The sequence below is a fragment of the Microcaecilia unicolor genome, chromosome 9 (genome assembly GCF_901765095.1).
Source record: "Microcaecilia unicolor chromosome 9, aMicUni1.1, whole genome shotgun sequence".
NCBI classification, from domain to species: domain Eukaryota; kingdom Metazoa; phylum Chordata; class Amphibia; order Gymnophiona; family Siphonopidae; genus Microcaecilia; species Microcaecilia unicolor.
In genome coordinates this window covers 40,257,827-40,285,227 of record NC_044039.1, presented here as the reverse complement: position 1 = coordinate 40,285,227, position 27,401 = coordinate 40,257,827, and the positions used below count along the sequence as shown (strand labels likewise).

General features: G+C 43.7%; 1 protein-coding gene across 1 annotated transcript in view; it reads right to left on the bottom strand.

Moving 5' to 3' along the window:
• The window catches only part of IL17RA (interleukin 17 receptor A), a 99,461-nt gene that overhangs the window by 63,844 nt on the left and 8,216 nt on the right, over positions 1-27,401 (bottom strand). Inside the window, exons 2-3 of the mRNA XM_030214119.1 lie at positions 6,079-6,103; positions 2,668-2,814 (exon numbers count right to left, since the gene is read on the bottom strand). Of these exons, the coding sequence (XP_030069979.1) occupies positions 2,668-2,814; positions 6,079-6,103 (172 nt within the window). The remainder of the gene's footprint in view (positions 1-2,667; positions 2,815-6,078; positions 6,104-27,401) is intronic.

The following is a 27,401-nucleotide window of genomic DNA, read 5'->3' as shown; positions in this document are numbered from 1 at the left end:
GAAGAAATCTCTATTGCTATAAAATCTTTAGCATCACGCAAAGCTCCTGGGCCAGATGGTTACCCCGCTGAATTTTACAAGATGTTTTCCTCCATTATCTTACTTTTCCTGGTAGAATATCTTCAACTTCACCATTTCGATCAAGGTAATTTTACTGAAGCCCAAATTTCTGTATTGCCCAAACCAGGTAGGAATCTCTCAAAAGTCTCCCAACTACAGACCCATCTCCTTGATACATTTAGACTGTAAAATTCTCACTAACATGTTATTGTCTCGCCTAGAAAAAGTAATAAGTTTCCTTATTCATGTAGGGTTTCATGAAGGATCGATTCACTGGTGATAATGCACTTACATTTCATGCTATTGACCTGGCTCACAGATCAACTCACCGACTATTGCCATCTCGCTGGACATTGAAAAATCTTTCAATATGGTACAGTGGTCACACCTCTTTAATACACTTAAATGGTTTGGATGTAATGACAGTTTTATTCAATGGATTCAATTACTATATACTTCACCATATTCTAGACTCAAAATAAATGGATTCTCTGTCTGAACCAATTTGTTTACTCCAAGGTACCAGACAAGGTTGCCCATTATCCCCACTTCTTTTCAATCTAGATCTAGAACCATTACTTACTGCCATTAGGGCTTCACCTGAGATTCATGGTACTTCCTCTTGTAATGGGCAATATAAAACTTTGGCTTATGCTGATGACCTACTCATTTTTCTTTCTCAACCTTCTCTCTCTATCCCTAAACTACTGCAACTGGTTTCAATTTTTTCATCCTTTGCAGATTATCGTATTAACAAGGATAAATTGGAAGTAATGCCTTTAAATACCACCACCACTCAGGCTGACATTGGTCCAGCTGACATAAAATGGTCCTCTTCTCACTTCAAGTATCTGGGTGTTCTATTTCATAGAGATAGAGAATATCTTATGTCCTCAAATTTAGATGTTATTATAAAAAAAGGTAGAATATATTATCGGAAGGTGGTTTCCTAAGTCACTATCATGGTGGGGACATACAGAGGCTACAAAACTGTCTATTGTTCTGGTGGCTAACCACTATCTAAGTATGTTAGCCAAATTAGCACCCCCCCCCCTCTTTCTACACTACTGTGGAATGAAAAGCTTACCGATTATCTCTGGAATAACAAAAAACCTGCTTGAATTGCTTTAAATACTTTAAAAGCTGCTAAAGACAAGGGAGGAGTGGGCTTCCCCAGCTTTTTTCTATATCATGTGGCTACAATTTTGAGGTATGGGATACTTTGGTTAAACCACCCTATTAAAGATGGAGATAGTCCAGCTTGGTTCACCATTGAATCAAATTTAATCCACCCTATTTCACTTGAGTAGATACCATATTTAACTAAGATGGATGTTTCCCATATGGTAGATACTATTTTCTCTACTTTTCAGGCTATACAAGTTCTAGGTTCTATGTTAAAAAATGACAGATGGTCTTCTTGGGATACTCCTTTATGGTACAATTCTCACATATTAATTAATTTTTAAAAAATGATGTGTTGGCCAAAATGGATGGCTTGTGGTACTAGAAAAGTATTGCATATAATAGACAGTAAAAGTAAATCTCTTATGTCTTTCTCACATTTAATGGAGAAATACCAGTTACCTGGTTCTAAATTTTAACATTCATTTTATCATTCTATACTAAATGACCTACAACCCCTCTCCTCTTTTACCACGAATTCAGATCTTTCTAAATTGTTCTTAATTGGCATTGCACAAGGACATACCATGTCCTTGTTTAAGGTCCTAAGATCTAAGAAATTTTCCCTTAAACAAAGTATTAAAACATTATAGATATAAATCTTAATGGTTCAATGGTGAAAGACTGGTATAGTTACTTCTCTCACATTATACGTCCCACTATCTTCACCAACCTAATGCAGTCGCTATATTTCTTTTATCACAAAGCTATCTGGACTCCTAGTAAATTACACCATTGGTTAAGAGAATAATGGTTTCTGGAGGTTAGGATGCTGGCAAATACCAGTCAACAGACCTCCTTTAGCAATTCAGTCCTTGAAGACATGCTCATTTGTGACTGTCATTTCCAGAACCGCAGATTCATTTGTGATTGTTATTTGAACTACACAATACTTATAAGAGATTCCTGAGGCAGGCAAACATGGTACTGTGTCGAGTCATCAATAAGTTTTCACTTCATATTTGGCTGCTCCTTGGTCCATTTTTGAAGTGCCGTGATCCATCTCCCACTCCTGTTTTTTGCTGCTTGATTCTCCATGGGATTCTGGTGTTCTTTCCACATCTGTGGTTTTTCTACTACTTTTAACGACAAGTGGAAGAAGGATGCCCAATCATATACTTAAAATTCACACTTACAGATCAGCCAAAGGGCTAGTCTAGACCCATGTCTGTTGGCTGAAGCATTGGTATAGTGATGCTTACATAGTGAGAGAATTGGAAGGAGAGACAAATTAAGAGGTAACTATCTTGAACAAAGGCACATTGGTACCTCATCCACAGGTATCCCGAATATCAAAATACTAAGCAATTCTGGAGCAAGTCCTCTAAGTCCAGAACTCAGTGACAGATAAGCAGCCCCAATTCCAGCCCCCCACCCTCAAACTAAAATTAATTTCTGAATTTTCATGAAGTGCTGACTTACCATCCGTGCCCACAGTCCACTCAACTACTAGCACAGGGACCAAATGGCCTTCTTCATCACGGGTAAAGTTAATATCGACTTTCAGAGAACTTGGAGCTGAGGGTGTAAAAGTATAAGGTCGGATCCAACTGTCATCCAGACAGCTACCTGTTAACCACAGCAAAAGAGCTGGTTACTAACATAATTCCAGCAAATTCATGATCACAAAATGTCCCCAATTAAAATCTGCATCGCTAGGAAGCCATGCACTATACCGGAGGTTCTTGAATATTTCCTTATCCCTTCACTCTATAAACTTGAGCACATATTTTTGTGCTTAGGGGTCTATTGTATAAGTAGTGGCTAAACGCACAAAAAATTTAACATGCTTAGCGTGATTCTATAAAGAGTATGCTTCCTTTATAGAATCAGGCGTAGGCGTAACTGTATGTGCCTGCAATGAGCACGCTTAATGCCGGCGCCTATAGTTGGGTGAAGTTTGGCTATATTCTATATCAGCGCACATAACATTTGGGAATGACCCTATCCACGCACATTAGGATTAGGCGTACATCATTATAAAATATGATATGCGTGTAAATCCTAATTATTGCCCATTAGTACTGATAATTGGTTACTACCCAATTATCAGCGCTGATTGGCTCATTACTCAATTAAGTTAGTGCATTAAATTGGGCATAACTCGTAGTGCCATATATAGAATTCAGCCCTTAGTGTGCACACTTGTGCAAGTAGGTTACAAAATAGTGTCAGTTATGCATATAACTTAATTGCTATATTAGGCGTTTATAGGCACTACCAATAATCAGCTATAGAGTTAATTAGTGATAATTGGCAATTACGCATGTAACAACAAGTAGAAAGGCATTTTTGAAAGGACGTCCATGTCAGAATAGGGATGTCTAAGTCAGAACTCACGTGTATTTTCAAACAGGATACATCCTGTTAAAAAATATGCAGATGGACATCAATGCACTGGAAATGTCTAGCATAAACATCCATTTTACAAACTGAAACATCCTGAGGGAAAACAAGGGATGTGGACGTCTGTATAGCAGCATTCCTAGAAAATAGCCACACAGATGTCCGTGCAGACTAGAGGGGGAGCCTAGTGGTTAGAGCAGTGGACTATGAACCAATGGACCCAGCTTCAAATCCCACTTTAACTCTGTTTTTGTAATCCTGAGTCCTCTGGGAACAGAAAAATACCTACTGTACACCAATAGCCTTCAGGCTTGCAGATGCCTTATATATTTAGGTACAGTTGGTATTTTTCTGTTCCTGGAGGGGTCATGTCTTAATCCCTCCAGTGGACTGCTGCTTAATCAGAGCACCTTTCTGTAACCTGGATGTTCCTGAAACAGGTCTAACGTGTCCTTTTTACACATAGATGTTTCCTCCCCTTCGCTACTTGCTGCTGGACGTCCAGATTTCAGGCCCTCTTTAGTCTCACCCAAAACATGCCCCCTTGCTATTTGGATGTCCCTGTTCTGCCTATGCAAAATCAGGATTTGGACTTTTCATGCACATGGACGTCCATTTCAGCCTTTTGAGATGTCTATAGTCATAGTTCTAGATCTGTTAGCAGGGAAATCCTTTAGTGTGTCACTGCAGGAGGGTGTGGATGTGGGAGGGGCATGGGCATGTCAGGGGCGTGGCTCAGCACACACGCTAAGGTTTTAGAATGGTCACAGTCATGTGCAACTGCAACATTTAGTCATGGACATTTATATCAGCCACTGACATGATAAAAACGGCCACATCTAAAAGTTGGTGTATGCATACCAACTTACGCTAGAAATTCTATATTGGAAATTGATATAGAATTCATGCTTAGGGTGGATTCTATATGGCGCCAAAAAAAGCGCTATTCAATAAGCCACACTTGAAGTTAGGCGCAGTTTGCTGAATAATGCTTATGCCCGGGATTCACAGCTAACTTTAGGTGCAGTCATTTGTATCAACTGAAACATTGTGCAAATCCCCTGTATTCAATAACAATGTGCATAAATGCTAGGAATGTCCCCATGACGCTCCCAATTCTGCTCCCTTTTTTTTTTTTAGTCACGTGTAAAATTTAGGCATGGATCCTGCACCTAAATTTACATGCATTAAGTTTCAATTAAATCTAATTAGTGCCAATAATTGCTTATTAAAAAACAATTGGAACTAATTAGCTTATTTAATTAAATTGGGCACATGCCCAAATGTCTACGCACAATTTTTGGCGACTTTTAGAGAAGTAGGGGGTAAACGTGCAGACTCCAGGGCCTCATTTTAGATGACCAGAACTGAATTACTCCATATGGACTAGATTCTATATATGGTGCATGAAAAATCAGTGCTGATTTCAGGAACGGCTGCTTCTCCCTGCCTAGCCGTTCTTCCCTTGAAGAGGCTGAGGCAAAACACACAACAGTAGTAAGAGACGCTGTATGAGGGAGGACTGAGGGGGGAGGGACCCAGCCACCCAGGTATAACACCCCCAAGGCTAGAATACATCCCCGTGGACCTCAGCCTCCACGAAACAGGTTCAGAGAAACCCCAGGTGCACAGAAGGGAAAGAAACTACTCAAAAAAACCCAGAATCATAAACTCACAGAGAAGGAAATAGAGGAAAATTAGAGAGACTGAAGGGCTCACCACCGTTCACCTGCTGGAGACCGAGATTACAGGATCTTTCTCTACCTAACAAGGGCTCTTATTGGCTCACCCTGTAGAGTCAGAATTCTCAGTCTCCACCTGCTGGTGTTCCCCAAAGTGCAAAGTGGGGCACAATGTTTTGGAGAGGGAGAGGCAGGTAAACAAAGTCAGCAGGCACAAGTGAAGATGCATTCCTAGGAGGACAGCCCATGAGAAAGCCAATACACAGTCACCTTTGGAAAGTGGTAATGGTTGATTTCCATAATGAATATGAACACTTTCCATGAACAAGAAAAAAAGAACACGGGGGTAGATATTAAGCTGGCCATGGTGAAGAGTTTTTTTTAGCTGCTGCTGGCATTCTTCCTGGATATTCAATGCCAGGGCCATGAATATCTGGGTTTATGCAGCTGGTTCTCTCTTATGCACTTGTGTGATATTCAGTACTTAACTGCATAAGCAACAGTGCATATAGGACTGTGTTTTATGCGGTCCATTTGTCCGCTTAACTTAAGCAGTTAAGTGCTGAATATTGGCACCTAATCCCTTAAATCCTGACTCTGCCCCCAGACTGCCCACAAAATGGCCAACTTTCAATTTAGTGATCTGTGGAGATATTCAGCAGCACTAACCAGTTAAGAGCCGCTGTGGATAGCTCTGCACAAGCGATTTAACTGGCCAGAAGCTGTTTCTGGCAGGTTAAGTCACTTTGAATATCCACCTCAAAAAGTACAATAGAATAGAACCCCCCCCCCCCCCCCAACTTACTGTTTTTCACTTCACAAGTTAAACCCTGTAAAACAGAAGAGAAAAAAATTAGTGTATGAGAGTAAACAACTAATCTATATTAGAATCATAAAAATCTGCATTACGAATAGCACAATGTTGGCAAATGAGGACAAATGTGCCACTAAAGTCACTAGAAATAGAAAATGTGACCTGGATTGGCCACTGTTGGAAACAGGATGCTGGGCTCGATGGACCTTTGGTCTTTCCCAGTATGGCAATACTTATGTACTAAATGTGCCACTAAAGTCACTGGTAACAGCTCACGGTGATAAGTTATCATTATTTGAAATTTCAGCTTGCTAAGTGCGTCTCTACATTTAATTTCGCTGAAAATTTGTCTGGTCAATACTGTCCCTTACTGAATGGCCATTTCTTTTAAAATAAAAGGGATAGCCTTTTACCCGCTGCGATAAAAAGGGGGCCTCAGCGCACTTCAAAAACACATGTTGATGCTAGCGCAGGTCCACTTTTATCACAGCTTAGTAAAAGGACCCCTAAGTGCTGTATATTTTGAAAAGTTCTGTGCACTTTCACAATGCATTTTGATAAAGAGAAGAAGGTCTTTTTGCCGATGACAGATAATAGCAAGTATCACCAAAAAGAAACAAAGGGGTACATCCTCTTTAAATGTGCACTGGAAGAAACATCACGTAATAGCGCAAAACAAACCCACAATGTCTATACTTGTTACCACATAGCATTATCAACATCATCAAAACAGTAATAAACAGAATATGTGTTTCACAAAGAGGAACCGTCATGGATCAACTTAGATTTTCTCTGATCCCATCGGGAATCTCCTCTTCAAATCTATAATCATTGCACATATAAATTTCCACCAGTTTTGAATTTTAAAAAAAAAACCCCGTCAAAGTTTTGACTTTTCAGATAAGCACATTCATATCAGTTAAAATTTAGGGGGTCTTTCACGAAAGCTTAGCTCGAGTTATCTGCAGCAGGGCCCATAGGAATAAAATGGGCCCTGCTGCAGATAACTGAAGCTAAGCTTTAGTAAAAGACCCCCTTACTTTGAAAGAAAAACTTTGTTTAAAAGTTTTTTCCCATAACTGCTGGAAACTTATATATGCAATGATTATAGATTTGAAGAGAAAATTCCCAGTGGGATCAGAGAAAATCTAAGTTGATCCATGATGGTTTCTCTATTTATGAGCACAAATTCTATTTATTCTGATATGATTGATAAAGCTATGTGGTAATTTTTTGAGATAATAACAGGTGTCATAATAATACACCTGTGTGATATCTGAAGCTTTTCCCTTAATAAACAAATTTTGTACACTGAGATTTCAATTTTTGAACACAGTATATTTTGATATTTACAGTTTTATGTTTAGACTTCACAACTCAAGGCGGGGGTTCTTATCCACCATAGTCTCACCCAAAACATACTCAGACCATGCTCCTGGCCAGAAGCACCTTTTAGAGTTTTAGATGTCTATATGCCAGCTTTGTAGAACTGGGACTTAGACATTTTATACAAAACCTTCAGATAAAAGAGGAAGAGTAAAAAAAAAAAAAAAAGAGAAAGGAAGAAAAGGAGACTGCAACATTTTTGGCAACTGTATCATCTGTGTCTTCATGTCATGAGCCAGTATAGAAGTAATATTATATTATACAGACACATGAACACACACATTCACTGTCAAAGCAGGACAGTAAAAATCCCTATATAAATGCTGACTATTAGCAGACAGTATGAAAAATGTTTCCTATAATTTTAATAAAAAGGTGTGAGATGATATATTGTTCAACCTTTATCTGGTATGTGGAAAATTGGAAGAATGAAGGGATCAAATCCCCCCCCCCCCCAGAAAGAATTCCCATTACTATCCTCTCCCCTCCATCTTTCATCTGCTCCGACTGTGGGAAAATAAGGTGGTTTGGGGTTCCGTGCTGTGATATTTGAAACGCCATCAAATGTTTTTCAAAAATGAGTGAGTCAACTTTACACAAGTTTTATTACCCATAATTCCTGTGACATGAAACAAACGTATAAGTAGTTTGCTCAAATGTGTGATACAGCCTCCCTACAGACAGCATCATTACCCACATTTCTCCCTTGGACTGCAGCATTATTATACAATCTTATACAGGTCTGTTCCATAAAATATTACTCATAGCTTGTTGCCTTTTTCTTAGGCTACAGATATACTAAAAATTCAACTGGCCGTGGGATTTCAAACAGAGATTAGGGATGCCCTGAGAAAGGCAAGTGAGGTAGCATGCTATAAATTTGAGACATTCCCTAGTGACTCTTCAGTTGAAGATGGGTTATAAATAAAGATCTGTGTGAGAAAGATACATACACCATTTTCTCAGTTTTTCTCAGAGTGGAGGAGTAGCCTAGTGGTTAGTGCAGTGGACTTTGATCCTGGGGAACTGAGTTCGATTCCCACTGCAGCTCCTTGTGACTCTGGGCAAGTCACTTCACCCTCCATTGCCCCTGGTACAAAATAAGTACCTGAATATATGTAAACCGCTTTGAATGTAGTTGCAAAAACCTCAAAAAGGCGGTATATCAAGTCCCATTTCCCTCCCCTTATTACTCAATGGGTAAAGCGTGGGTAGGTACAGGCCACATCTAGGTAATCTAAGCCCTGTTGCTTTTCTGTGTAATGGAAATAGGTGCAAAGTTAGACTGTAAGCCCTCCTGGGACAGGTAAATACCTAGTGTACTGAATGTATCTCCACTTCGTGCTACTAGTGAAAAAAAATAGTGAGCTAAATCCAAAATAAATACATCCAAACGAACATTGCTTGGTATATTTTCTGAAACATCACTAGATGAGATTTCCAGGACTGGCTGAAAGTTCCCTCCCATTTAAAGTAACTTTACTTATAGCGTCCATGAGCTAAATCATTGGCATTAAAAACACAGTAATGCCAGGGGCTTGCTCCAGCACACAAGGGCTCATGGGTTACATAAACAACACTTTGGGAGGAAAAAGATCCCTCATTAATCTTCTGCATGAGTAGTTTGAGGAAATCTTATTTGTGGTAGGATGTTTTACTGTTCGGTTACGACATTTACAGGAAAAATGAGCAGCAATAGTTTGCCAAAAATCTAGAAGAAGCTTTACGCCCTGGCCTTCCACTGTGGGTGAAAACAACATAAACAAGAAGGTATCTTTCCCACACATATTCTAGACAAAGAGCCTTTCAAGAATGGTGACATTTTCCAATGCCATGTTATTTTTTAATCCATAATCTCCATGGAACTGGGAGATTATTACTGCAAAGCGCTATAGTTCACTTTAGTTCAGGAGAGATCACTGCTAAGAACATTTTGGATCAGCAAAATATTTCATATATATATCTTTATAAAACACATTTTGCATAATTTCAGAAACTGTGGCAATAAGATAAAGAAGGGTAATAAATCGCATCAAAGTTGCCTAATCCTACCTCTGCCTATTTGTCATAATCAAACCTAGTTTATCATACACAGGAAGCCATCCTGCCACAAGGTACATTTCCTGAAAAGAACACACAGACTTTCAGGAATGAGTGACAAGTATATTTTCTGCAAGAAATTAATTTGGACTAAAGAATATTTACCTGAAAAATGTTTCACACATTTCAGAAAACAATAGCTTGTACAGTTTCAGAAGCCAGAGGTTATGCATGGACACCCCACTATTCTAGAAACCGCACTGACAGATTCCAGAGAAGGTGAACAAGAGGTTGCTTTGAGGTTGTTCAATACCCACCGGCTATTGTACACACGCTGTTTTCATAGTGATACTTAAGTACTCTACCCTTACATTTACTTTCTAAAACCACACAAAATGAGAATGGATGGAACATTGTCCTCTCCTGTACAATGTTTGGTAATGGAGAAGGAACCAGCTATTGACTAGAAACCAAACCTCAAATCCACTTCTCCCACCATGCTTTCTGACCAAGCAGGTCACTTTGGGGTCCTATTACTAAGGTGCGCTAACAGATTTATCATGCTAAATGATAAGATGCACATTATATCCCTATGGGTGTCTTATCATTTAGCGCACCTTAGAAAAAGGACCTCTCTCTCTCTTGCTGCCCCAGGTACTTACATGGAGGGTAATTTCATCATAGTGTACTCAGATTCTATATATGGCAGCTAAAAAAGAAAATTGGTGCCAAAAAATACCATGTAAGCGGTATTCTATAAGCTACACACATAGTTCAGCGCAGTTTATAGAATAAATGCTTAAGCGGACAGGTCAAACATAATAAAATTTAGGTGCAGTCATTCGCATCAACGAAAAAATGCTGCAAATTCCTGCACCTAAATTTCTGCAAGGAGAACACCTATTCTGTAATTACGTGTATAACTCAAAAATCACACCCTAGTTCCACCATGAAACATCCATGACTCTCCCACTCTTGTTCCCCCCTTTTTTGGGTCACACGTAATTTTAGGCACTGATCCTGCACCTAACTTTACATGGGTAAGTCCCAATTTAATCCTTTGAATGACAACAATTGCTTGTTAAAAACCCAATTACTGGCACTAATTGGCTCACTATTCTATTAGATTGCACATGTAAATGTGGAACATGCCTAAATTTGAATGCACAATTTTTGGCAACCTTTATAGGATCAGGGGGGTATGTGTCTTTATAAAAATAGGCACTTACGATGACACCCAGTGGCACACGAATTTACACACGCTCCAAAGGTGTAAATGCGCAGGTCGTCCAATTTGGGCACGGATCTAGATCTGTATGTAAACTAATTAGTTAATTAAGCACAACCACTGAAGTTAAGCACTTAATTGACAATAATTAGAAATTATGCACGGACCTTCTGCTCAGTGTGCTGCGGCAGCTAAGAAAGCAAATAGAATGTTAGGTATTATTATGAAAGGAATTGAAAACAAAAATGAGGACGTTATAATGCCTTTTTTATTGCTCCATGGTGCGACCGCACCTCGAATATTGTGTTCAATTCTGGTCGCTGCATCTGAAAAAAGATATAGTGGAATTAGAAAAGGTGCAGAGAAGGGCTACAAAAATGATAAAGATGATGGGACGACTTCCCTATGAGGAAAGGCTAAAGGGGCTAGGGCTCTTCAGCTTGAAGAAAACACGGCTCAGGGGAGATACAATAGAGGTCTATAAAATTATGAGTGGAGTGAAAAGGGTAGACGTGAAGCATCTGTTTACACTTTCCAAAAATACTAGAACTAGGGGGCATTCAATGAAGCTACAAAGTAGTACATTTAAAACAAATTGGAGAAAAGTTTTCTTCACTCAATATGTAATTAAACTCTGGAATTCGTTGCCAGAGAATGTGGTTAGCTTTGTGTGGTTTAAAAATGGTTTGGACGGCTTCCTAAAGGAAAAGTCCATAGACCATTATTAAAATGGACTTGGGGAAAATCCATTGCTTATTTTTGGGATAAGCAGTATAAAATGTTTTGTACTTTTTTGGGATCTTGCCAGGTATTTGTGACCTGGATTGGCCACTGTTGAAACAGGATGCCGGGCTTGATGGACTTTTGGTCTGTCCCAGTATGGCAATACTTATGTACTAAGCACTAATACTCAGTGAAGATTACCAGCTATCTTGCACTGAATATTAGTGCTTAGTTAGATAAGTGCTATTTAACTGGCCAAAAGTTGTTCCTGTCCAATTAAATAGTGCTGAATATCGGCTCTAAAACTATATGAAGCAGGAATTCTGGAACGAATCTGGAGAACACCAGAAATGTGTTTAGAAAAGCAGTTAGGTAATTGTCCTCACAAACTAAGGAGATGGTCCAAAGAAATTAGAAACATGAAACCCCAAGGGAGCCCTAGTAAGGCCTCGGTCACTTAAAAGAAATGAGACCATGTATAAAACAACAGAAGCCTGCAAAAGCTGAGAGCAAGAAGGTTGGAAAACAACTGAATCCTGCAGAACAGGTATTCAGATCCAAGTCTCTGAAAAAGCAGAGAATAACACCTGTTAAAATAAAAGGTGAGGAAAAAGCAGAGTATAGGTAGGAGGAGGACAACCTTTTTGGCTCATTTGGTTAGAGCAAAATATTGTACAACTCCGACAAAAGTGACAAAATAGGAATGTCCTGCAGACTATAGTGTCCAGAGAGCAGCAACATAGGAAGTGAATAGTGTCCCCTAGTAGAAAGAAGGATATATGACCTTCTAACAGAATATGGAAAATGAGAGAATACTAGAAATGGGAACTTCCATATTCCCACGAAGGGCACAGACCAAATTACTAGGAACAGCCAAACCCCAAACAAAAAGGTGGCAGAATAGAGTACATGGAAGGGAACTGAACCAACTAGCCCATGGAAGTGCTCCTCTAAAGTTAGGAATGTGCATAGGAAAAACTACTAGACACTTGGAGTAATAACCGGCTTTAAGAGCCCCCAGATGGATAAGAAGGGTTGGAAGAGCGGAGACTAGGGGAAAATGAACCCTGTGGACGGCTACCATGGGTGACGAAAAACAGTAGCCACTAGAAGAATCCAATAAAGTTAGCTGCGACCACTGCATGTAGTTGTAGTAGGTGTTGCTGAACTAATCTATAGATGGCAGAGCCGCTGGTACCTAAATTGGCATGCACAATGAGAGAAACCATTGGATGGCTAGATTAGAATTAAATTACACGATGCAGTATCAGCATCAGAGAAGAACTAATGTGGCAAAAAGGAAGGTTAGAGCCAAAGCTGCATACTGGCTGACTCTAGGTTCAGTCTTATACCAGAGGTTATGTCTAACCTAGCCATGGAGGGCACAGGAGTGCCTTACTGTAATGTAACCATGAAATACCGCTATGTCATGCAATGTCCACCAATTGAACAATCTAGGTGTGACCCGGCAGGGCTGTCACAGGTGACTACCACACCAGGTGCTGTTTGTGCAAAATTCAGCAGATGAAATAACCTTAAAAAAACCTGGTAGTCATAACTGAGAAATACTAGCGGCTAATGTCATCGTGCCACAGGCTGGAAGAAGGAAAGCGGAATAACACTGGCTACTAAGTAAACATCATAAGAAGGTGGTAGAAACACACAATTTAAGAAGCGTCTCATATGGGATTGGAGCACAGGTGTTATACTAGTGCCCATGACTCCGATAATAGGCAATATGTAAAAGGAGGCACCCTCTGAAATGCTTGGCCGAAATAACATCCCAGATGTGCAGACAGACAATAGGTGGCTGGCAGTGATAGAAAGAACTGCTGCATCATGCAATACAGCAAAAAGGATGCCCTATAGAATCCAGTGAAAACAAGACTGAAAGAGTATGCTCAGCTGAGTAAGAACTAACATGCATGTGATTGATGCTGAAACAAAATGAGGCATAAACACACAGGCATGCTGGAAACCATAATAAAATACCAACCCAGGGCTGAAGCATGGCTGTGTGAACAACCCAGCTGCATAGTAGAGAGCATATTAGCTGGAATGGCAGCTGAGAGATTTGTTCTGAATTTCAATTGCAAGTCAGGGTATAGAAGTATAGCGAACTCTCCAGCTCTGAATTCATCTGAGCCGACTGGCTGTGCTATCAAGTGCTGAAGTCCACTTGAGAGCTCCATCCTAGAAGTACAGGAGAGCTCACCAGCCTCAAAGATCAGGCAAGTAGTCTGGCCTGAAAAACTTAGTCGAGTTCTCCAGCCTAAAGGTTTAGGTGAGTTCTCCAGATTAAATGTCAGTTGAACTGTGAAGCCTTGCAACCAAGGTCAGTGCTCTAGCCCTACAGCTAGTTCTCCTCCTTCCTTCCCAACAGAGCTAGTTCTGTAGCCTTTGTTAGCTCTGCAGCTCAGGTTAGGTCTTCAGCCCTGTAACCTAGGCTAGATGTCTAGGCTTTTAGCCCGAGTTATCTAGGCTTGCAGTCCAGGCTAGTTGTTTGGGCCAGAAACATAGGCTAGAAAGGCCAGCTCCGAAGCTTAAGCAAGACCTTCAACCACAAAATATAAGAGAGTTCTCCACTCGTAAGGCGTAGGCGAGGCCTTAACCCATAAAGCATTGGCGATGATGCCTTCAACTCTAAAACCCTGACGAAATCTTCAACTGTAAAACATAGGTGAGATTGTAATCCAGTAGCAGTGGTGAAAGTTCTGCAATCAAACCAGGCCAAAGATTTCGTCCAGTAGTTCGGGCAAAATGTGCCGCTCTGAAGTACACCAGAGGCACAGGGAAAAGGCCCAGTCTAAAAGCACAGGACAACTGTTTAGCCAGAAATAAAGAGAAAAAATCATCCCCAAAACAGGGGAGGAATGACTCACTCTGAGGCACAGAATTGTCATCCAGATCTAAAGAAGCAACCAGGTGTCCAGCCTAAAAGTAGAGCCAGTGTCAAAAAGACCCATACCTCTGAAGAAGCTGAACAGAGAACTCCACAGCATAAATGAGGAAGTGTTCTGAAGCAAAGTTGAAGTATGAGGTTATTCGTGAAGCAGAGGAGGGGGGCAGTAAATGAGCAAGAAAGTGAATGAACCCAACTGGGAGAATAACTCAATGTCTTAGAGTGAAAGAGCTGTGATAGCACTCAATCTTCAAACTTATTGGTCAGTAGAAAGCCCAAAAAGGCAAATTTAGAGAACAGATGCTGTATGTATGTGCCACATGAGATGCTTATGAAAACAGGACTCATTTAAGAAGTACAAGTAAAAGCCCAAAGGAAAAGGCACCACACAGTGAATCCCACAGTTGTGGAAAACGGGACCCTCGACTACCCTCATTGTTTACTTTTTTTTTTTTTTAATAATAATAATAAAACAGGGAACCCTAATGAGGAAACTAGAAAACAAAGGCATCACGCCAATAAATGAAAAAGTAGTGTCATGTGAAGAGAGGAATTTGAGATGCCAGGAATACTCTGCTCCAGAAAATTCCACACATAACGGTAGGAGCTGCTTTCTCTCGCTAACTGTCCTAACAGTTCAAAAACAACTTCAGGAAAGGCATAAGAGTAAATGATGTCGGAGAAATAACAGCTGTAAAATTAGAATGCTTAAATGACCACCCAATGCAGTACAAGATCATAATATGGCAAACAGAATTAAGGAAAGAGATTTCCGCCCAGCAGTTGACAGTTAGAGCCGACAGGGCACGCCGACGCGACTATCCCTCAGGTAACAAGAAAAGCATAACATAGCTCAAGGATGAAAGTCAATTCAGGACAACATACCAAACAGTATTAAACTGGCCACAAAAAGACTGCTTCACACATCGTGTCAAGCAAAAGCCTCTTAAAACCCTTATCAAACTACAGAGAAACATGTAAAAGGAGGCACTTCTATCACCAACCCCAACTGGAAATGTTGCAGGCCTCTGGCCCATCTCTCTCCTTCCACCCCAGCATCACACACACCCCAGCATCTGCATTTCTCTTACATCACTGTTAGCCACAATGAAATGATATGTAGGGTTTTTTTTTGTTTAGATGCAGATTATCCATGTCTGTCATGTGTCACAATAGAAGAAAGGTTGAAAACCACTGATCTAACAGCCACTTCCTCTCCCCCTACACGTGGGTTACAGTATCATACCCATGCCCCACACACTGTACAGTTATAAATGCGACACTCCAGCCCGTGTGGAGGGGGAGGGGCCAGCTAATCGACCAAAAGCAGTGGGTATAGGTGACTAAATTCTGCCTCATTGCCAAGATGTGAGGATGTCAGAGGGATTGTAAAATATAGACAAACAAATGAGAAGATGGGGTGTGCAGGAGGATTAAATGAAGGACTGGGTGATGCACATGACAAATGAAGGGATCAGAGGAAATGTGAGAAAGTAAGAGAATGTGAGAGGAATATGTATGACTAAGTGAAGGGGCTGGCATTGGGAGGAATGATATGGGTGGATTCACCTTCCTTTGTCTGGATTCCCCTTTTTTCCACCCCTCCACCTCCACTCTCTTCCTTTATTCCCTCTGCTTCTCCTCCCATTCTCAATCCTTCTGCTATTCCTTCCCAAGATCCTCTGAGGTACATTTTTTTCCTGTGTGCTTTACCTGTCCTCCTCTTCCCTCCTTCCCAAAAGTACATGACTAAAATGTCTTCCCTCCCTCCCAAAACACATGGTAGGAGCAACTGGAGAGATAGAGGGCCTGGCGGCAGAAACTAGAATAGAGAGAAAGACATGAGAGGGGGCACAGAGGAGGAGGAGTGGGGCTGAGCATGGCAGGGGTCTCCCCAACCAAAAAAGCCTTTTGCTGCCCCTGTAGGCACTTGTCAAGTCTGTGTAAAATAATGCATATCAAATCCAGAATAATACATCTTCTTCTGAGATGAGCTGTGAAATCTCTTCAATTTTTATACATCCCTCCTAATAAAGTGTATATTATGACAGTCGCTGAACATTTTAAGTTAAAAATCAAAAATGACCTTTATAGTGCAGTCAAACTTTGATAACAGCAAAGGTCTCTAATAATATGAAGAAATGTTCTGTAATCCATCTGCAGACACTTGAAGCTCCCAGTATGTGAGGTAGGGCTTCCCCAAACTTGGCTCTCAGAACTGCTCGACCAGACTATCCCCCATGAATATTCAGCAGCCACTTTTGGTCAATGAACCAGGTAGTTTGACATTTTTGCTCACCCCTCTACCCCTCCCCCAAACATCAATAAAATAAAATCATTCCTTGCACCAGGCTCAGGATCTGAGAGATCAACGTTAGGGAAACCATCAATGCCCATCCAATCTAGGAGTCAAACTCTCCTTGAGGTGTCTAACGGAACAACAACTCTCTAACAGATACTAGCAACAGCACAATGAAATGGCAGCCTCCACCTACTCTCCGTCTAGGGTTGGGGGAGCAGGAAGCAGAATTCTACTGAAATATACAGACGGCCTAGAAAGATAACAAGAATAATCAGTTCTCATCTGGTTATTTCCTGCCTGTTGTAACGTCAGGGACATTTCTTTTCTCTAGTTGTGTCACGTTAATTAAAAATGAGACAGAGCACTTGAAGGAAACCCAGTAACTTTACAACACTAATGCAAATCTATTGTTAAATAATGTTTAATCAACTTGATTAACCACCTTTTGAAAAAACAAACAAGGCAGTGTACAATAATGATAAATGTATAATGGAAAAATACAAAGACAAGACCAGCATGTAAGGAATTAATCCAGGGCAAATGCCTCACCAGATACAACTGTGGAGGGAGGATTTCTGATTAAAAATAAGTGTTTTTCAGCCATAAATTAGAAATCCTGTATACTTATTACTCTGTACTGCCATACAGATTCTCCTTGAAGCATCACAGAACTTATATTACATATTCTACAACAGAATTTATTTCACATGAGAATGGATATTGGTGGTGGTGGGGGATTCAGCTCTCCTACAGGATGCATGTGTTATGAATTTAGTGACAGAAATCATCACATTAAGTAAAAACACCTTTTCATTGGTGTCCTGGAGACAAACAAATGATTTGCTCATAGTCAGAGTCAGTGGCAGGCATAGAAGCATTTTGGCATTTTGTACAGCTGCTCTAGGATATCTCCCATGTCACCGTCTAAAGCTCTAACCACCAGCTCATAATCTAATTGATTTCCGTGGATATAGGGGGTGCATAATCTGAGTTTAACACACCATCACAGAGAAAAAGGAATAAAGACAACCAAGGGAACAACTTTCTGCAACAGACCACCGTCTTAGCACTGGGGGGGGGGGGGGTCCCTTGACTCAGTGGTTTCTGCCTGCTCCAGGGCTGAAATTTGGAGCCATAATACTTATTTGCAACTTTATGTTACAGCTCTGTCCAATCTGGTCATCTATATAAATAAATCCCCCCCCTCAGACGTTCTGAAGCTCACTCCATCTGTGGCAGTGAAGCCCTGAACTCCTGTCCTCCTGGTAGGCTAGGCTATTCGGACTACTCACCCTCAGTCATAGACCCGCACTCAGCCACGCCCATCTGGGCCGTAGGCCATGCCCCATCTGCACATAAAAAGCACCCTCAACGTTCTAAACCACACTCTGAGGCTTCAACAGTTCGTATGTTCGAAGCTCTGTAACCATTTTTAAGCACACTACATCTCTGCCCCGCCCTCACCTATCAGAGAAAGGAGTTTTTAAGCACACTACATCTCTGCCCCACCCTGACCTATCAGAGAAGGGAGAAGTGTCACAGCTGCACCGCTCTGACCTACCAAAGGGAACTGAAACAAGAACAGGGAGGAGCGTCACACCGAATGACGGACCTATCAGAGGGAACTGAAATAGAAGGGAGGAGCGTCAGAGGCCAAGGGGATGGCCGTATCTACGGGTGGCCCTGCCAATTTCGTCCCAGGCCCGCCCACCCAACCGCACACACTGCAGCAGCCTACCTTGCCCTTGCAACACCACCCTCTGTCCCCGCTCACTCCTGGTCGCCACTGGACCCGCTTCTCTTCTCTCCCTCCCGAGTCACCGCTCGCCCCCTCCCCCTCACCCACCTCCACCAAATGGCCAATGGACCGCTCTCTCCACTTCCTCCCACTCACCCCTGCACCTGCTATTCTCACACTTTCTAAGAGTGGAGGAGTCGTCTAATGGCTAGAGCAGGGTCCTGAGAACCAGAGAAGCAAGGGTTCAAATCCCACTGTTGCTCCTTGTCAGCCTGAGCAAGTCCCTTAACCCTCCATTGCCTCAGGCACAAACAGATTGTAAGTGCTCTAGGAATAGGAAAATATTTACTGTACCTGAATGTAACTCACCTTGAGTTACCAGCTAAATCCAAAATCCATTCCCTATGTATAAAACTGTTTCACGCATCAACAGTGCATTATGCAAAATGTGTCATCAATATGCATGCATAGAATAAGTATATGTAGGGAGTGAACCTACACATACTTTCTATACATGTAGGCATTCTCGGAGCAGAGTCTGGGGGTTTGCATGTATATTTTACAAAGTACAACAAATCAAATACGATTCAAAAATCTAATCATTAAAAATCTAAATAATATTTGCTAAAGAATGCCTGTGAGAGCTGATTTCCTGCATACAAATAAAGACATGTGCACATTACACTTATCTTCACAGCTGTAAGACCGACAACAACCTTCAAAATTAACACAGGGCCATGTCACTGACTGTCACGGAGTTCGAGTAGTGAGCCCTTGGGCCACTGCCCGGCGGCAGCAGCAGGTGAACCACCCAAACAGGAAGCGAGGCAGAACACAGACAGGCTGGTACAAGCAGGATGGAAACTGAAGCTGTAGATGAGCAGGGCTGGAATAAGCAGGACTAGAACTACCAGACTGGAGCTGTAGATAGGATTCTCAAACAGGCTTGGCTGGAAGCAAGACAATAAACAAGGTAGGAATAGGATTCTCAAACAGGCTTGGCTGGAACAGGATTCAGGCAGAGCTGGAATGGACGCTGAAAGCAGACAGGGCTGGAACAAACAGTGGAGGAACTGAAGCTGAAGACAAACAGGGCAAACACAAGCAGGATTAGAACTGAAGCTGAAGGCTTGCAGGGCTGGAACAAGCAGGGTTGGAGTAGAAGTTGAAGACTGGCAAGACAAGAACTAGCAGGGCTGGAACTGCAACAAACACACACAGACGAAAAAACTCATCTGAAGACCTCTGTTGCAAAGGCAAGCCTGAAAATTCCCAGGTGCTTAATAAAGGCAATTACAGAGGAGGTCACAAATAAGTCTGGAATGCTGGAACATCAGAATAGGAGGGCTTGGCTGGAACCGGATTCTGGAACATGTTTGGGAAACAGGGAGAAAACAGTCCACAGCAGCCATAGGGCCTGGTCACCAGGAGGCGAGGTGAATGTAGGCATAGGATACAGTCACAACCATGTCAGCCATTCCATACTCGGTCATAATTCAGCTCAACATCTTTTCACAGCATAGTGCCATGGATACAAGTCCTCAACAAGGGTTCCCCTGTTTCATATTCTTCTTCAGAAAGAGAAGCCGACCATTGTTATAATGCTCGGCTTCTCCTCCTGAAGAAGATGTTGAGCTGAATTAAGACCAAGTATGGAATGGCCTTGTGTTAATTTCGAAGGCTATCGTCGGTCTTACTGTGCACATGGTTTTTGAACTGCCGTGCTTTTGGAGATTTTGGTAATTCTTTTCAGCTTAGTGTGCGCCCTTGTAAGTGCTGACTTATCTGTGTACAGTTGGCTGTTTGGATTTTGGGGGAATAGTGTGGGGGGGGGGGGGGTTGTCTCCTTTTTTTGAGAGTTTTTTTTCCTATTCTTTTTTTCAGGGCCGGTGCTAGAGTTTGTGGTGCCATCCTGCGGCTTATTAGTCGGTGCCCCCTACCCATCCAGCATCTCCTCTTTCTCTTTTCTCTTCCCCCCCCCCCCCTAGTTTTACCTTCAGTTTCCAAGTTCCCACACCAGTTTACATTTATTCAATTTTTTGTAAATCACATACACCCTAATTCTATAACACAGTGCTACCATTAGGCACCATTTAGAATACTAACATTTATACTCATTTAATGCACACCTTTGTACATAAGTGCTAAAGCACTTTTCTATAATTTACACACACCTACATTTAGCTGCATCAATGCCAACTTAGACTAGTATTCTCTAACGGCATCTTGGTGCACAGATGCCGCTATAGAATCGATGCTTAGTGTGAAGCATTAGTACACCCGAATTGCGGTGGCCAGCTATAGAACTGCCCCCAGAGTGTGCAAGTATTCATTTACATGGAGCATTCCCAAATCAACCCCCCAAAAAATTGCAGCAACAGGCACAGAGCAGAAGCACAATTACAAAACCATTCTGTTGAAACTCTGGTGTCACATGAATGAGAGAAAACCTCCTCCACTATCAGACACTAAGATCTAAACCTTACAAATAGACACTCAAACTGTACTAACCCTACCTATGAAAGTCAGCAGTGCAAGTATTCTAGAACACCAGAATAACTCCACTGGGAAAAAGAACACTTGAACAAAGAAACTACATCTATATTAATAATTCTCACCTCCAATTCTGAAGCTCACAGTGTGGAAGGGAAACACTCAAGCCCTGGACTGTTGTAGCCTGTCAGTCACCACTCACTCTCACTCATATACCCGCCCTCAGCCACACCCCCCAGCCACGCCCTTTCCGGACATAATTCGCTACCTGAACGTTCTATTGAGGCCCCAAGCTCCAGCCACTTCCGTCAAGGGTTCGTTCGTTCATGGTGGTGAAGCCTCTCCACTCACCATGTCTGTCTGTCATGCCCTCGCGTCGAACGTCATGACGTCACGGACGGAGCTATTTCGACGAATGACACGAACGTCACGGAAAGGGGGGAGTTGCAATTTCCACCAACAAGGAATGACACGAACGCAACGGAAAGGGGGGAGTAGGGAAACACGACTCCTCCCCCTGCCTCACAATCACCTCAGTGCACCGACGAAACAACAATGGCGCCCAACACGACTGTTTCCAACCGCCACAAAACGCGGCCTCAGACACCAGAGGAGGAGCACCTTCACAGTCCAAAGGTCTGCTGGCTGCCTGCGGTGCCGTCGTGCTTCTACAAAACAGCTGATCCTCTTTGGCCAGGTATGTTCGGTGGGTGGCCGGACGAGGAGGGGGGAGCGGCGCTACTGACGACCTGCTTGGGGTGGGAAAAGGGGTGCAGTGGGTGCGCACACTGCAAACCTTCCTGTGCAATCCCCTTGCTTGCGCCCGTTTCATTTCAGCCTGAAACGGGCATCTTTTACTAGTGTTAAAATAATCCTTCTCTGTGATTGCAAAAGTAAAATACACACAGTCACTTAGTAAAAAAAAATAAAGAGAGAGAAAGAAAAAGAAAGACTACAAATTAAAAATAAACATGAAATTGAAAACCCAGAAACCAGATCATGAGGAGCGGAAAACTGAGAAAAGAGAAACAGAAATGTATTTCTTTCTGTACAAAATAAAGTAAAAGAAATCTACATTTTCAAAGCTGACATCTCATTTCTCTAAATAGTGAGAATCAAAATTTTTTTTTTTTTTTTTACTTTAAAGTTTTTATTGAGAGCTTAACAAGCATAACACCTCATAATACTGAACACATGTTACATTCCTCGTAGAACAATATACCTCCAAAGTTAAACATTTACATGTATAAGTGCATAGTTCTCTTTTCGACCTACCCACTCTCCATTTTTGTCCCCCCCCCCCCCCCCTCCCTTCCTTGAATCTATTTATTCCCCTTCCCCCTCCCTCCCTTTTCAAAATTTTTTTTACCTTTGTCTGACAATTTTGTTTTTCCACTTGGGTTGGTCGTGGCCTGGCCTTACTACATTCTCTTGTTGTTCTCCCAAGTCATTTTTCAGGATTTAAATTTCCGCTTTTCACTGTCCATCTTCTTCTCTAATATTATATGTATCTCATTTTTCCCCATCTACCTTTTTTATTTTGTTTTAACCTACAAAGTTGCTAAATTTTATTTCCCCCCCCCCCCCCCCCCCCCCCATTTTTCAGTCTCTGTCATTCCAATATTTATCAGCTTTTTACTTCTTGCACTTACCTCCCTAGTTCTCCCATTCCTACCTGGTTCTTATTCTCTCCTGTCTCCTACTTCCAGTATTTCACCCACTTTCAAGCTGCCCATTTCCACTTTCTGTATTCAATGCCTCCCCAGCTTATCTTCTCTGCCTTTTACCCCTTACCAACGTCCACCTTCTTCCCTGCCACTCATCCCCTCTCTAGCTTCAGTCCCTTTATGTCTTATCCCCTTATTCAGGCTCCCATTTCCCCTTCATTTCCACCCTCTCACTTCCTTCAAAGATCTGTCCCCTTCACAACTCTACGTCTCTTTTGCCCCTTTCCCTATCATCATTGGCTCTGCCTCTTCTCCCATACTTCTTTCTCCAACGTTTATTTACTCTATCTTTCCTCTACCCATCCCTTTGCCTCTCCATCATCACCTTTTCCTTCACATATCCCTGCTTCCCCCCCCCCCCCAACCCCCACACAGTATCCTCCCTTCCAACCTCTGCATCTGCTCCCAATCTCATCTGCCCCCGGACAGGGCTCAAACCCTTTCTCCCACCCCATCCCCAGTCTGTTAGCTCTGATCTCCCCTTCTCTCTTCCCCAGCTCTAGCATCAGTCCCTTCTTGCATCTGCCCCCAGCATCAGACCACTTGTCATTCCTTCTCCCACTCCATCCCCAGCCACCTTCTCCTAGCACCTAAATCAGAGACATTGCCAAGCCTCAGCCCCTAGTACCAGACCCATTATCCCACTTGCCCCTAGTTCTAGGCCCAGCCCACTTCTCCCACCTGCCCCCCTTTCAGCCCCATTATCCCACCAGTCCTCAGTTTCAGCTCCTAGTTTCAGCCCCAGCCATTTTCTCCAACCAGTCCCGCTTATCAGCCTCAGTACCTTTCTCCCTGTCCCCTTTTCAGCCTGCAGCTTCAGCCCCCAGTCCAAGCTGCTACCCCCTTTTCAGCCCTAGCCCCCTTATCCCACCTACCCTGCAATTCAGCCCCAGACCCATTCTCTCACCTGCCCCTGCCCCAGCCATAGCCTCATTCTCCCTCCTGCCCCCTTCTCAGTCTCCAGTTCCAGCCCCCTTGTCATTTCTGCCACCCAACACCCTGCATTTTAAAAATCTTTGGATCGGCAGCACAGCACCAGGGTCTATGAAAGAAGCAAGTTGCCTCGGGCCTTCTCTCACTGTGTCCCGTCCTCCTCCGATATAACTTCCTATTTCCGCGAGGGCGGGACACAGTGAGGGAAGGCCCGAGGCAACCTGCTTCTTTCATAGACCCTGGTGCTGTACTACCAATTCAAAGATTTTAAAAATGCAGGGCACTGGGCGGCAGATGTGAGAATGGGGCTGTCAAGGGAGCTGAGGGAGGGCAGGTGGAGACTGGGGCCTGATCTAGCAGCTGAGAAGAGGACTGGAAGCTGCCGGCAAAAATGGCTTGTGGCGCCCTTCAGAGGTCTGCACCCTCCTGCCATGCTTACCGCGCTGCGCCAGCCCTGCCTTTTTTCTAGAACCACCAACCGAAACCTGTGATAGGTCATTTCAGGATGGTTATTATGTGATACCTCATGGGGCGGTTGAGCTTTCATTTATTTAACATTAGAGATGTTGTTTCTTTCTTTACAACATCCGTAAAATCTGCCCCTTTCTTTCCGAGCACTCTACCAGAACTCTCATCCACACCCTTGTCACCTCTCGTTTAGACTACTGCAATCTGCTTCTTGCTGGCCTCCCACTTAAGTCACCTCTCCCCTCTCCAGTCGGTTCAAAACTCTGCTGCCCGTCTCATCTTCCACCAGGGTCGCTTACTACCCCTCTCCTCAGGTCACTTCACCGGCTCCCTATCCGTTTTTGCATCCTGTTCAAACTTCTTCTACTAACCTATAAATGTACTCACTCTGCTGCTCCCCAGTATCTCGCCACACTCATCCTTCCCTACACCCCTTCCCGTGCACTCCGTTCCATGGATAAATCCTTCTTATCTGTTCCCTTCTCCACTACTGCCAACTCCAGACTTCACACCTTCTGTCTCACTGCACCCTAGGCCTGGAATAGACTTCCTGAGCCCCTACATCTTGCCCCATCCTTGACCATCTTTAAATCTAGATTGAAAGCCCACCTCTTTAACATTGCTTCTGACTTGTAACCACTCGCCTCCACCTACCCTCCTCTCCTCTTTCCTCTACACATTAATTGATTTGCTTGCTTTATTGTCTATTAGAGTGTAAATGGTAAAATTATGTATAATCATACCTGATAATTTTCTTTCCATTAATCATAGCTGATCAATCCATAGACTGGTGGGTTGTGTCCATCTACCAGCAGGTGGAGATAGAGAGCAAACTTTTGCCTCCCTATATGTGGTCATGTGCTGCCGGAAACTCCTCAGTATGTCGATATCAAAGCTCCATCCGCAGGACTCAGCACTTAGAGAATTACACCCACGAAGGGACACTCTGCCCAGCTCACCACCGCCGAAACGGGGGAGGGGAAATAACCCAGCTCATCCCCACACAAGTGGGGGAGGGGAATCCGTCCAGCTCATCCCCGCGGAGCGGGGGAGGGACACCACACCCGCCGATGCGGGGGGATCTGGCTTATCCTGCAACCGCAACCGCGGGAGGAGCTGACTGACCCTAACACCGCCGAAGCGGGAGGGGTACAAAGCTGCCCTACAGCCGCACGAAGCGGGAGGGAGTGCCGGCAGAATTTTAAGTCTCAATCCAGCCCCGTAAAACGGAGGGGAGAGGAATGCAGCAGCTCACTGTAACACAAACTCGTCTTAACTCTTGAAGAATCCAAGTGAAAAAACTTGAACACGAAGTCTTTCTGAAGTAACTGAAGACTAAACTTGAACCTGAAATGCAACCAGAATAAAAACAGTACAGATATCTGGGAGGGGCTATGGATTGATCAGCTATGATTAATGGAAAGAAAATTATCAGGTATGATTATACATAATTTTACCTTCCATATCATCAAGCTGATCAATCCATAGACTGGTGGGATGTACCGAAGCAGTACTCACCCAGGGCGGGACATTGAAATCCCTGACCTCAACACTGAAGCTCCAAACCGGGCCTCCGCCCGTGCAGCCACAGTCAAACGGTAATGCTTGGAGAATGTATGAGCCGAAGCCCAAGTTGCCGCCTTGCATATCTCTTCCAAGGAGACGGATCCGGCCTCTGCCATCGAGGCCGCCTGAGCTCTCGTGGAGTGAGCCTTCAGCTGGATAGGCGGCACCTTCCCCGCGGCCACATAAGCCGCTGCAATGGCTTCCTTGACCCATCTTGCCACTGTAGGCTTAGCAGCCTGCAGACCCTTACGAGGACCTGCAAACAGGACAAACAGATGATCCGATTTCCGGAAATCATTGGTCACTTCCAAGTATCTGATGATGACTCGTCTCACATCCAGATATTTAAGAGCAGAGTACTCCTCTGGGTAGTCCTCCCTACGAAAGGAAGGGAGACAGAGCTGCTGATTCACATGGAAGCGAGAAACAATCTTGGGCAGGAAGGAAGGCACTGTGCGAATAGTCACTCCTGCCTCAGTGAACTGCAGAAAAGGCTCTCGACATGAGAGCGCCTGGAGCTCGGAAACTCTTCTGGCTGAAGTGATAGCCACCAAAAAGACTGCTTTCAACGTCAGGTCTTTCATAGATGCCCTCGACAAGGGTTCAAAAGGCGGCTTCTGCAATGCTCTTAGTACCAGGTTGAGATTCCACGCAGGCACCACTGAGTGCAGAGGAGGGCGCAGGTGATTAACTCCCTTGAGAAAGCGCACCACATCTGGCTGCGAAGCCAGGGAAGCACCCTTCAGGCGGCCCCTGAAGCAAGCCAGAGCCGCTACCTGGACTTTAAGGGAACTGAGCGACAGGCCTTTCTCCAGACCTTCTTGCAGGAATGCCAACACTGAAGAAATTGGAACAGTGAAGGGAGAAAGTGAGCCTGCTTCACACCACGCTGCAAAGATACGCCAAACCCTGGCGTAAGCAGTAGAAGTAGAGCGCTTCCTCGCTCTCAGCATAGTGGCGATGACCTTGTCTGAGAAGCCCTTCTTCCTCAGACGCTGCCGCTCAATAGCCAGGCCGTAAGACCAAAGGGGGAGGGATCCTCCATCACCACGGGACCCTGATGTAACAGGCCCTGCTCCACTGACAGCCGCAGAGGATCGTCGACTGAGAGCCTGATCAAGTCCGCATACCAGGGACGCCTGGGCCAATCCGGACCCACCAGGATTACCCTGCCGGGATGCTTTGCCACCCGGTCTAGCACCCTGCCCAACATGGGCCAGGGCGGGAACACATAGAGAAGCTCTTGTGTCGGCCACTGTTGGAGAAGAGCATCTACTCCCAGGGATCGAGGGTCCCGTCCTCTGCTGAAAAAGCGCGGCACTTGGCAATTGGCCGATGACGCCATCAGATCTAGGCTCGGCTGGCCCCAGCGCTTCGTGATGTCCAAGAACGCCTGAGCAGATAGCTGCCACTCTCCGGGCTCCAAGGTATGGCGACTGAGAAAGTCCGCCTTGACATTCATGACTCCGGCAATGTGGGCCGCTGACAGCTGTTCCAGGTTCGCTTCCGCCCACTGGCATAGACTCATAGCCTCCTTGGCTAGAGGGGCGCTCTTGGTACCTCCCTGGCGGTTGACATAGGCCACAGCCGTGGCATTGTCCGACAGGACCCGTACTGGCTTCAACGCCAGTACCGGGATGAACTCCAAAAGCGCCAACCGAATGGCTCTGAGTTCCAGGAGGTTGATAGACCACTTTGCCTCTGCAGGAGACCAGAGCCCCTGCGCTGTCCTTCCCAAGCAGTGGGCTCCCCAGCCCGACAAAGAGGCGTCCGTCGTGACCACAATCCACTCCGGGGTCACCAGAGGC